The sequence below is a fragment of the Sarcophilus harrisii genome, chromosome 1 (assembly GCF_902635505.1).
Source record: "Sarcophilus harrisii chromosome 1, mSarHar1.11, whole genome shotgun sequence".
Classification (NCBI taxonomy): domain Eukaryota; kingdom Metazoa; phylum Chordata; class Mammalia; order Dasyuromorphia; family Dasyuridae; genus Sarcophilus; species Sarcophilus harrisii.
Window position 1 is genome coordinate 666805205 of NC_045426.1, and position 12493 is coordinate 666817697.

Sequence of the window (12493 nt, forward strand, 5' to 3'; positions counted from 1 at the left end):
AGAGCCCAGCAGGCATCATGGCCAACCTGATGAAGTGAGAAGCCTTTAAACCAGTCCCCAGACTGAGCTAGACCCATTCTTTATACCAAGTCTGGGCTGGGCTGTGCCAATCCAAGGATTATCATATATCAGCTCTCCTTAGTGCTGGCATTAAGAAAAGAAATTTAAAAAAATTCCACTCTGACAGCTACATCTTATTCTATTAGTACATTTTAATTAGAACATGAGCAAGAAATGCATTATGAATATTCATGACCTGAGTTATTAAAATGCATAATTAATCTGTGGGGGTTTTGATTTTAATAACTGTATTAATGGGAGTGGGGGGAGGAAGTCCCTATTTTTGTACCATCTGAATAGGAAGGGAGGCCCGCTGGGTTTGAAAAGGGGGTCTTTTTTTTTTTTCTTCTTAAAATGCAAGTTGGGTCCTTGCCTCCCAGGACTATGGTTCAAGCTGGTAGCACCTGTGGCAGGTGAGGAGAGGAGGGACAGTCAGCCATCTTGCTCAGGCTAGCCTCCAGCAGCAGGCCCTGGGGACTCCAGCTCTGGTCCTGGGGACTTGGCCTGGATCAGTAACCAGCTTGCTGCCCCCTGCACTCCCTCAGAGGAGAGAATGAGGAAGGGCTGAAGGAAGCAGGCTAGAGCTGGAGAGCCAGAGGCTGGGGCCGAAGGATTGGGAAACCAAAGGCCTGGGAACTGCAGGCAGAAAAACAGAGGTCAGGAAGTACAAGGAAGGTGGAGAATCTGAGAGCCAATTCAGAAATCAAAGGTTTTATCCAGGGGCCAGCACCGGGGAGGGGAAGGGAAGCAAAGGAAAGCAGCAAGGGGGCTCATGGGGGCTGAAGCCCGAGATTGCAGAGCAGGGAGCAAAGGCTTTTGTCTTCTGCCTCTGATGGGTGTTTGCTGGGTTTCTGAGGATGAATTGCTTTAGAAAACACATAAGCAAAGCAAAAGTTGATTGTGGGAAGTCAGCGGTGGGAGAATTGGCAGCGTCCCCCAGTACCCGCGGTATTATTAGCGCCCCATCCTGCTCCGCACCATAATCACATTGGAAATTTTTGATTAGAAAACAAAATCTAAATGAGAAGTATGAATATTCATTAGGTGTGGAGATTAATATGCATAATTATGCAAATTAGACAGCAATTAAACACCAATTCTCTGGGGAAATGATTAACACAAAGGCACCGAAATAGAAGGATGTAATTTGAAAGAAGTTTCTGGTGAAATGAGCAGTGAGCAGCGTTGGGGAGACAGATCCAGTGTGTTTGCTGTGATAATCGGCTGCCAGGGGAAGAGAGGGCAGGGAGCTTTCTCTCCTTCCCCCAAAGCCCTGCAGAAGCTCTGACCCGGCTGAAGGATGAGGATCAGGAAAGGTGCTTAAAGGGCCTGAGGTCCCAAGAAGGGATCACAGGGCAACTCAGCATGAGATGTACCTTCGTGACCCTCTTCAGATCCCTTTCCTACTCTGACTCTCCATTTCTCCATCTCTGAAATGGGCATGTAATTCCCAGGCTATCACCTTAAGGGCTGGGGATACATCTCCAAATGAAAAGGAAAGGGCCTGATGTTTGTAACCTTGAGCCCTGCAGCTAGAATGTCTCTGGCAGCTCAGCCTTTCTCCAGCCAGCCGTTAGCATGTGTGCCGTGATAACAAGGGTTTGTCTCCCAGCGGTTCGGACCCCTCAGACTGTTTACAGCTCCAACTTTGTGACCCCACCAGGGGTGGGAAGTGGGGGGCAGAAAAGAGTCAGGCTCAGAATCAGAGCGATCCTTCTCCTTTACAGTTCTTAAAACAGTCCCTATCCTCTCTCCTGTGGTCCTCATTCTGATGTTCCATGTCAGATCCCTTGTTCTCTTTGTCAGGCTCCTTCCTGCCCTAATGTTCTGGAGTGATAAAGGTGTCCTTAGGCAGAGGAATGGGGGGGGGGAGAAGGAGGTAGGGAATATATCATATCATGATATCATAGAAAAAAGTAATAAAAATACTCAGTAGGATCCTTTCCTGAAAAGTGTCGCCCTCCTGCTTATCTTTGCTGAGTGCTGGGTGTGGTGAATGGTGGAGGGAGGCCTGGGGCCTGAAAGCAGATTCAGAGTTAGCCAGGAAAGAGAATTCTTTCCTCCCTCCAGTGTATGTATGTTCGTGTACACACACACACACACACACACACACACACACACAAGCAATCTTTCTCTCTCTCTCTCCCTGCCTTTCTCCCTCCCTCTCTCTTTTTCTCTTTCCTTCTCCCTTTTTCTCTCTCCCTCTCCCTTCCTCCCTCTCTCTTTCCCTCTTGCTCTCTCTTTGCCTTCCTCCCTTTTCCTTCCATTTTCTTTTCCCCCTATCCTTTTTCTTCCCTCCCTTCTCCATCCCCTTCCCTCCTGTGCTTTCACATTGCTCCAGATCACAAAGACTACAATATGGGAGTTGAAGCAACAGGGGCCCGTTTTTCTGACACTAGTGTAAGCTGCCCCACCCCACTCCTAACAGGGGCAAAAACTCAAGAATTCTCAACCTAGAATTCTGTTTAAAATGTACTTTAGTCTTTAGTCCTGGCTCAACTGATGAAAATAGGTACTGTCATCAGGTACCCTAAGCTTGGGTCCATGTTCTGTTGCTGAAGGATCTGGGTTTCAGTTTTCTCATCTCTAAAATGGGGGCAATAAATTGCACTTGTGACCTCCTTGGTAAGTTGTAAGGGAATCTCTTTGTAAAGAATTGTGGGAGTGTCACCTGGCAAGTATCTAAGCCTCAGTATGCTCATCTGTGAAATAGAATAAGCCTTGTCAAACTTGCCAAATTTACTAGGCTATTGCTATCAAAATTTCTTAAAATCAGTTTAGCACTATAGAAATAAAAGATGAGTTGAACCTCAGGGTATTTATCTATGAAATGTGGAGATTAATTCCCTGGTAAGGTTTTTAGAAGCATAGCTTACATGGTATTTTCAAAAGTTGTGCAAATGTAAGCAATCAATTTCTTTTTTCTGTATTTGATATTTTTTATTTTTACATTACTTTCGTTTCTAAATATATATTCTTCCTGAAGAACTATACTCCATAATGTAACAAGAAAACATTTTAGAAAAGGAAATGGAGGGAAAGCTGTAAAACTTACCAATTTTTCAAGAAAATTTTGTTCTAGATGGGATATTCCTTACCCATAGTCTCCACTTCTGCAAAGAAAGAAAATTGATGTATCTCTTTGGTACTAAATGTGATCATTTATAATTTTACTCAGTTCAGTTGATTTGGGGATTTGGGGGAGTTTTGTTGTTATACTTTCTATTTCCATTGTGATCTTTTTGAGTGTGTTTTTTTCCCCTTAGTCCTGCTTATTTGACTGCATCAAGTTCATAGAAGTCTTCCTATGATGCTCTCGTTTTCATACTCATTACTATATAGTAATATTTCATTATATCCTGACAAGTTGTTTAGCCATTTCCAGTAGTTGGGCATGTACCTTGTTTCCATTTCTTTGCTACCATAAAAAAAGGGAAGCTGATGATTTAAATTCAGTTTTTTAAAATATTATTAATCTGTGCTAAGCACTGTGCTAGGCTCTACAGTTCCAAAAACAAAAAAGATAGTTATTGTCTTCAAGAAGCTTATGGTCTACTGGGAGGATACAACAATTATACAAATAAATAAAGTACCAGGAAAATGGAGGGGTAGCAGCTGAAAGTTATGCCTTAAATGGGGGGAAAAAGTATTCACTTGAGGCAGAAAGGTTTGGGTGACCTCATAAGGATGATTGAGAGAAAGTATAGATTCTGAGGAATGACTGGTGATCCAGTTTGGCTGGAATTCTATGGAATGACTAGCTCTATTTTTTATTATTAAGCATAGGGTAAAAGGGAGTTGGGGGTGAACTCTACCATATTAACAGTGGTAAATGTGGGAAGGCAGTACCCAAAGTAAAACTTTGATGGTAGAATCTTTGATACTGAAAATAACCCCTTTCTAACATTTTCATTCTCCTTTGGTAGGTTTGGAGGAGAGAACAGGCTCTGGGTCATGGGGAACATCAGGAGATCAAATCAATTCCTCATTCGACCAAGGAAGGGTAAGACTCTTATTTGATGTGACTCAGTTTCTCAGTACTACTGACTTCCATGTCAGCAAGCTTTCTCTTATCCTACCTCTGAAAGAGCATGAACTGAAGACTCCTCTGCATCCCCAACCCTCCTCAGGCTCTAATGGTTTGTTCATAGCTTCCTGGCTCCTCTCGACTCGGCTGCTCTCCTCTGTAATCTGCAGTAACCCATCTGGAGGGTGGTCCTAATTCTAGCCAAGCTTTTTGAGCTTTTTTCAGTCCCAAACTGAACACATCCTAGAAAGTGGACAACCACACTTCTTCCTCCATTCTACCTCCTTCTTCCTTCAAAAAGAAGAAAAAGACGTTAAAAGGTGCTCTGTGACTTTATTCAATGTCACTCAGCAAATCTATGGCAGGTTTTAAGATTAGCTCAGTTTTCTCTTAGCCTTACCTCTCCATATTCCTTCAAAAATAGAACATCTTTTTTTAAAAAGGCTTAGAAGAGTTAACATATATAAGATACAGACAGTCTGGGTAAGTGGTTGGTCACTCCCAGTTTTCTCCAAGTGACTTTGGGATAGGAATTTGATGTAGGGATCTTTTATCCATGTGAATCTCATGTAACCTTCTGTCTCTCCTATCCTTGTCTTCCCCACCCCCCATTCCAGGCTTACAGTGAAGGTTCTCACTACACAGAGCCCTCTCACAATAGCATATCTTCAACATCATTCCTGGGATCTGGACTTGTAGGTGAGTGTTCTTTCAGAGGGTGGCTGGCTGGGACTGGGGCCAGGGAGTTGGTCTGTTGGGACAGTGGGGGTAGCCCCTAATTAGGAGTGGGAGTCTCCATCCCAACCAAGTTCTTTTTCAGAAATGTGTTTTTTTGTTTTTTTGTTTTTTTTACTTCTTGACTTGTGAAGGGATCAATCATTCATTCAACTAGCATTTGCAGGGCACATACTCTAAGCCAGGGGTTCTCAAACTACAGCCTTCGGTCCAGATATGGCAGCTGAGGACGATTATCCCCCTCACCCAGGGCTATGAAGTATCTTTATTTAAAGGCCCACAAAAGGCCCACAAAACAAAGGTTTTGTTTTTACTATAGTCTGGCCCTCCAACTGTCTGAGGGACAGTGAACTGGCCCCCTATTTAAAAAGTTTGAGGACCCCTGCTCTAAGCCATGGAGAATGGGAGCAACAATTAACAAAGATGAATGAATTTCTATCAAGTCCTACCTAGAATTTTCAAAGTGGAACTCTCTGATTTATAGGCCTATGACTAACCCCAATCATTCATTCATTAATATTTATTAAATGTCTGTCTTTTATAAAATACTGTGTTGGACACTGGGGAAATACAAAGTTAAAACATAGTCCTTGAATGCTCATGGAATCTGTACTAGCCTACACATGCTAAATGTACTGTAGGAGGTACAAATAAAGTGCTGTTTGAAGTTTAAGGGGCTTAATCTAAGGAGGTGACATTGAAGGTGGCCTTTAAAGGGTAAATAGGAATTCAGTAAATGCAGACTGGGGACAGGTATTTAAAGCATAGAAAATGCAGAGCCAAAATAATTGGAGAAACTCATGAGTGGGTTGAGCCAAAATAATAAAAATGACAATACTACCTAAATTATTACACCTAAAACCTATTCAGGACTATATCAAATCCCAAAAGATTTTATAGATTTATGAAAAATGATAAAATTTATAAGGGAGAGTAAGAATCACTAAGAGCAGGAGATTCCAAGGCTCCCCATCTAGACCAGGTTCCACATTCTCCTCCTTAGCAGATAGAAATGGAGATGGGGCACAGGGCCAGTTGCACTAGACACTACTGGGGATTGAGTCCATGAGTCCTATCTCCCAAGCCTAGGTTTGACCTAACAATTTAGAGGCTTGTCAGACTGGGCCAGGATTAAATTACCTTCTACTAGAAAAGTGACCAGAAGTCATGCTCGAGGGCCATTGTGTTGTCTTTGTCTGTGTCTTGATCACCTTCCCTCTTCTTCCTTCCCTTGCTAGTGTGGTCTTTGTAATGTGGGCATTAGTTGTTGTTAGAGATGGAAGGGAAGGAGTGAACATTTATTTGGCACTTACTGTGAGTCAAACACTATTAAGAACTATATAAATGTTATCTCATTTGATCCTCACAACAACTCGGCAGGGTAGAGGCCATTATGAGGCCCTAGTTTACAAATAAGGACACCAGGACAAACCAGTTAAGTGACTTGTCCAGGGTTACACAGCTAGGAAGTATCTAAGTCAGATTTGAACTCTAGGACCCCTGCTCTCTACACTGTGCCACCAGCTGCTTTTGTTGAGGACGTGATCAGTGATATTTTGTATGGTGATACATTGTGATCATTGTATGGTGGGTTGAACCAAACAAAAACTTGGTATCAACCAAAATTATCCAAAAGTGTAATGGGAATTCCAGAGATAGTGAGGTAGATTTCTTTTCATTGGAGGTGTTCATGTGAAAATTGGATGACCATTTGTTGGGCAAAGGACTGTTCCCCAGGGACAAATCAAACTAGATGATCACTGAGGTTCCCTCCAGTCCTAAGGATCTATGTGATTCACTTAATAGAGTCAGCTACAGATTCTGATTTCTCCTTCCTTGGTCCTGGGAGCCCCACTGAGAGACCAGTTCCTTTCCTGAGTTTTACCCAAGATAGAAAGCTGGAAAGAGTTAATCCCAGGTAGGCACAGGTGACAGAGTGCCCAGGGACTGGCAAGCTGCTCTCAGGGTTTCCCCGTCAGAATGCAGCCCCCGTGGGCTTTTCACTCACCCCTCCTAGAGCACTTATCCCATCTCTTCCCCTCACATGTGGCTCCATCCCTTTTCCATAGGTGTACAGTCATTAATTGTGCCTTCTCTTGTGTTTCCAAAGGACCATTGAACATTAGAGCTTAGAGGGCCCTTAGAATACAGACTGTCAGAGCTGGGAGGAACCCTTAGAACACGGAATGTCAGAGCTGAGAGGGCCCTTAGAACCCAGAATGTCAAACTTGGGAAGACCCTTAGAATATGGGGTGTTAGAGCTATGTGAAAAGAAGACCAGCCTTTGAGCTGGGCAACCTGGATTCAAATCTTCTTGGACAAATCACTTTAATCTCTGTGGGCCTCAGTTTACTCATCTGTCAAATAAGAGGGTTGAACAATTTGGGCCCAGAAGTCCCTTTACATCATAAATCTTATTATCTTGTAATCTCTCATTTTAAAGATAAGGCAACTGAGGCACAGAAAGAGCATTGACTTTCCCCTTCAGAGCTGCATTTAGGCCCTTTTCAGTAAGACAGTATTAGGGTCCCTTCACCCTGGGCCCGAGTCTTAAGGTAGAACCACCAATTGGGTCCAAACAAGAATTGAGCCGAAGGGGCTCCTGGGAAAGCAGTGTCTGCTGCTGCTTGATGGCGACCAAGCTCCCGGGAGGCCCTCTTGAGGGAGTGTATTAATAAGTTTAATATAATAATAATCACATCTAACAACGCCATCCGTTCTGCCCCTCCTGGGAAAAGCTGGGGACTTGTGGCGTCAGCACAGGATTGAAGACCTCTCGGGGAACTGCAGAGGTAGAGGTTAGGGTTTGAAGGACCATAGCCCAGCCTAGCCCCAGGCTCAAGTTCCCCGAACCCTCCTAGGCCGGGTTTAGTTCTCTGATGCAATATTTGATAAAATCCCTTCCTGTTCATGCAGCTCCTGTACATCCATTCCCCCATCTGCCTCTCATTACCTATTCCTGTCCTACAGCAGGGGAAACTGAGGTCTGCAGGAGAAAAGACTGTTACAAGCATGTTTCAAGTGCTTGTAATGGCAAGCCAAGGGCTCCTGTTTCATGGTCCGAGGCACTTGTTTGTCACAGCACTCCTCCTGGGCCCCCTGGGACAGATCTTCACTATTCCTGGGCTGCCCTGAGCCCTGTGTATTATGGAAACAGCCCTTTCATCAGAGCCAGGAGACATGGGTCCCAACTCAGGCTCTCATTGTTAGGCAAAGGAAAAGATCTCCAAAGTTTCAAAGGATTTAAGCCTTGGTGGGACTTCAGAAATCTTTTAAATCAAACTCTCTCTCCCCTTTTTACAAATAAGGAAATTGAGGCTCATAGCTGGGGGGAGTGGCTCAGCAGAGGTCACCCTGGGGAGTGTAAGGCTGAGCTAGGGCTCAGCAGCTCAAGATTATCAGTCTAAGTGGGCAGTGATAAAACTGAGTTCAAATGTGATCTCAGACACTTACTATTTCCTAGCTGTGTGATCCTGGACAAATCCAATTGTTTCACCCAAAAAATAAAATGGGTCTAATGCTACCTGCCTCACAGGGTCAGTTAGAAATTCAGACCCCTATAAAAAGTGAGAGCTTTGGTCCTAACTGATGTCCCTTCAAGGCTGCTTTTACTACAATTGTTTTTTAGTTATGCTTGACTGAGTGACCCCATTTGTGGTTTTCCTGGCAAGGATACTGGAATGATTTGCTGTCTTCCTTCTCTAGCTCATTATACAGATAGGAAACTGAGGCGTGAAGTGACTTGCCCAGGATCACATAACTAGCTGTGTCTGAAGCTGGATTTGAACTCGGGGAGAGGACTTTTCCTAACTAGATCTGGCATTCTATCCATTGTTCCACCCAGCAGCCTTACTCTGACTACACGATCACCCATTTTATTGTCATCTGTCTGGTTCCTATTAGGGCAAACAGAGGGGGATTCCTTCTTCCCCCTGGACTCCCTCTAAGGATCCCCTAAGATCCCTTAGGTCTGCTTTCTTCCAGGAGTCCTGTTGGGAAATTTCAGGGTAGGCAGAGTGTTTAGAAAAGAGCAGTACATGGGACATATTTAGTGTTAGTGTGAGGGACTGATTACGGAGGTATCTGCCAGCCCCGAGTAGAACCGGTTCTGGATTGCAGGTTAAATTGAATTAGATTCTGGAAGAGAGTAAAATCTCAGTGCTTTCTTTGACAAGAATATTAACTCATGTACAGCCCTATGAGAGAAAGAGTGAACTCGGATTGGTATCCCCGTTTCAGAGATGCCTCTCAGAGAAAGGGCAGTGTTTTGCTCAGGACAATTCAGCTTGTCTTTTTTAAGGCCATAATGTTTACCAAGGGGAGCTTGGTGGAGGCTTGGTAGGTCAGGGCTGTCTCATAGGACTAGCAGAACCCTGAGTATTGCCTTCTTCCCCTCCACCCGCTCCAGATTTCATCCATACCCCAGGTGATCACTGGGCTTGAGCTGGTGACATCTTCAATACCGGCCTTCATAAGGGCACACACTCTGGCTTACAGAAACCTTGGTCTCACAACCCCTGGACTGCTCCCAAACACAGCCTGACCCAAACATATGTACGCATGCATTGTGACAGGAATTTTCCTTCAGAAAAAAAATAAATAAAAAACTGAATCCTTGAAATCTGTCACCCTGATGGCGTCCCCTCCCCAGCAGCGGCAGGAGGGTAGGGGGTGGGGAGGAAGGGAATGGGACGCTTTAAACAGCAGGGAAACTGATAAACCATAACAGATTTCTTTCTAGTTAATTATTTCTAGTAATTAGCTTCTTTTCAGAGGCAGGTTTCTAATCTTGTGTGTATTGTGCACAGCAACGAATGGGGTGCGTCCTGGACAATGGCTTAATCTGCCCGTGGAGCCTTGGTTGTCAATAGTCACATCTTTACATCCTTTAAAAAAAAAATTATTAAGGAGAGTGGCTATTTCTATCTGAGTGTGTGTCTCAGGCCCTCCCTCCCTCCCCCATCAGGGCACCAGCTAATCGAATCCCTAAGCCCCTCCAAGCCTTTGCCGGCGCCACCTTTATAGACCTGGGGGCTCCCTGGAGGGCCCAGCCCAACCCCTGGTGTACAAGTTCAGCTTGTTGGAGTTCAGTACCCAAGGGAGCAGAAAGGGGAGAAAGGAGGAGCTTCGAGAGGCTCTCTTGGATGGAGCAATTGGAGGCTATCTGTGTGTGGTATCCCCTCCCTCCTTCCCCTGGGCCCCCAGAGCTTTGGTCACACCTGCTCTCCTGCCGTGATACAGCAGCAGATACAATCCACACAGTCTCACTTGGCCCTGACTTTCTGAAGTCTGAGTCAAAGGGGAGTGGGAGAGAAGACCAGAAAAGGAGAATCACAGGGGAGTGGATTTAGAATCGGGAGGGACAAGGGTTGTTGAGATCACAATCCTGCAGTTGATGGAGAACGGAAAGGAAGTCTGGAGAAATTGGGGGCCCGGCTACAGCATCTGGGCCTCTGGTTCCAAATCCACTGCTTTGTCCGCTACACTCTGTCAACTGTCCAGCCAAACTCCAGTTTGTTTGGGAGTGTTTTCTTGATGTTCCAGACTGCCCAGTACACAGAACCCATCTCCACACAGCAGAAAGAACTCAGGAATAAGATTGGGGATAAGCATAGTATCTGCTGTGTGTATCCCCATTTTTACAGTTGAAGAAACTGAGGCAAATCGTTTAAGTGACTTACCCAAATAGTAAATTGAAGTTACATTTGAACTCAGGTCTTCCTGACTTCAGACCTAGCACTCTACTGCTTCATCTAGCAGCCTGAGAGTCAGAAGAGCCAGCTTCCAGTTCTGATTATGCCTTTGGCTCTCCATAGGACTGAGTAAGGGGGCGGCTGGGTGGTACAGTCCTTAGATATCTGGGCCTGACCTCAGGAAGCCTTACTTACCAGCTGTGTGACCTTGCCTCAGTTTCTCCATCTGTAAAATGAAGTGGAGAAGAAAATAGCAAACCACGCCAGTATCTTGGCCAAGAAAATCCCAAGTGGGGGTCATGAAGATTCATATGCAGTTGAGTAAATCTCTTCCCCTCTTTGGGTTCCCTCATTTGTAATATGGCTGGGACTGGAATCTTTGGGGTATCTCCCTCTTGGAACATCTGCATTTCTCTCTCCCAGAACTGGTTCATGGGACCATAACTTGATTCCTTGCTGGAAGGAACTTCAGAAACCAGCCAGGTCTCTTCTTGTTCCCTTATTTTTATGGTGGAAAAAGCTGAAGTGCAAATTAAGTAGGTCACTAGCAGGGCTTGAACTGAGGTTTTGATCCAGATTTCAGTGTTCTTCCCATTGAACACCCCAGCCTTTCTAAGGCATGGGTTACTGTTCCAGGGGGATACTCTATCTTCTGATGGAAAATGAGAGTTTTCCTGATTCCAGGGAGTCAGGCTACTGAAGTATTCCCATTCTGTGCGGGTCTGTGGAACTTTAAAGGTCAGGGGGAGACCATCATGATGACAGTGGAGGAGAGAACATTGCCTTTGGGGTCAGAGGGCCTGGATTCAAATTCTGTCTGCTTCTATCTGTATCCATCTTCTTTGAGACATACTCATCTAGAGAGGAAGGTGCTCTTTTGGTCCAGCTCCAAGATTCTGTTCTAGCTTTGCCACCAATCAATTACTTGTGTGACTTCGGGCAGGTCTCTTCCCTGGACCTAGTTTTTTACTATAGAAAATGAAAGAGTAGTTAATCAGACCTTTCTGCCTCCTTTTCCCCACTGTCCAGTTCCCCTTTTTGTGTGACTTTCCTTGTTAGAATATAAGCTACTTGAAGGCAGGCTTCTTGAATTTATTTATTTCTTATAATAAGCAGTATCCCCAGTGCTTAGCACAGTACCTTAATAGCAGGTTTTTAATAAATGCTCTCTCCACCCAGCCAGCCAACAAATGTTCTATCTAATTCCTTATCTCTATTCTTTAGCCAGGTGTTACAGTGGATAAGAGTACCAGGCCTAAAGTCGGGAAGTTCAAATCTTTCCTCAGACACTTTATTACTTGTATGATCCTGGGCATATGACCCTGACACATTATTTGCCTGTTTCCTCATCTAGAAAGTGAACTGGAAAGGAAATGGTAAACCACTCCAAAATCTCTGTTTGGTTACAGGGGGTCACAAAAAGGGTCACCAAGAATTGGACGTGACTAAAATGACTCAACTACAAAAATCCTTTTCTCCTCTCTTCTCTCTCGTCCCTTCTACCTAGCTAGGAACCTCCTAGCTCTTCTATCTCACGTTTACATATCATTTTGTATATTATATATTATTATGTTTATGTGTTTCTTACACTTCTGTCTCAGCAACTCTGAAGAAATAGCCAAGCCACATTTTCCTTAAGTCAGTCAATTGCCAACATGGACGAAGTGCCTAGATGCAGATCAGCTACAGTTGAAGGCTGCAGTGATGACTGAGATCAGGAGGAATTTTCTTGTATGTCTTGTTGCCCAGAGTTTTTTGTTCTAGGACATAAAAGAGTGTTCCATTGTGGGGAGGTCAGGTTAGAGGAGAATTATTGCTTCACAGAACCTTTCCCCTGGCTGGGACTCTCAGAAAGCACAGACTGTCGGAGCTGGAAGGGATTTTGAAACCTAGAACACAGAATTTGGAGAGACTCTGAATCACACAATATCAATTGGCAGGGATTGTTGAATATAGCGTACAGATGGTTCAGCCTTGG

General features: G+C 44.4%; 1 protein-coding gene across 9 annotated transcripts in view; it reads left to right on the forward strand.

The window, feature by feature from the left end:
* Positions 1 to 12493, forward strand: part of TCF3 (transcription factor 3) — a 94497-nt gene that overhangs the window by 40515 nt on the left and 41489 nt on the right. For all 9 annotated transcript variants that reach the window (XM_031948143.1, XM_031948142.1, XM_031948145.1 and 6 more), the window contains 2 exons: positions 3987 to 4063; positions 4705 to 4786. In XM_031948143.1, coding sequence (XP_031804003.1) covers positions 3987 to 4063; positions 4705 to 4786 — 159 coding nt within the window. The remainder of the gene's footprint in view (positions 1 to 3986; positions 4064 to 4704; positions 4787 to 12493) is intronic.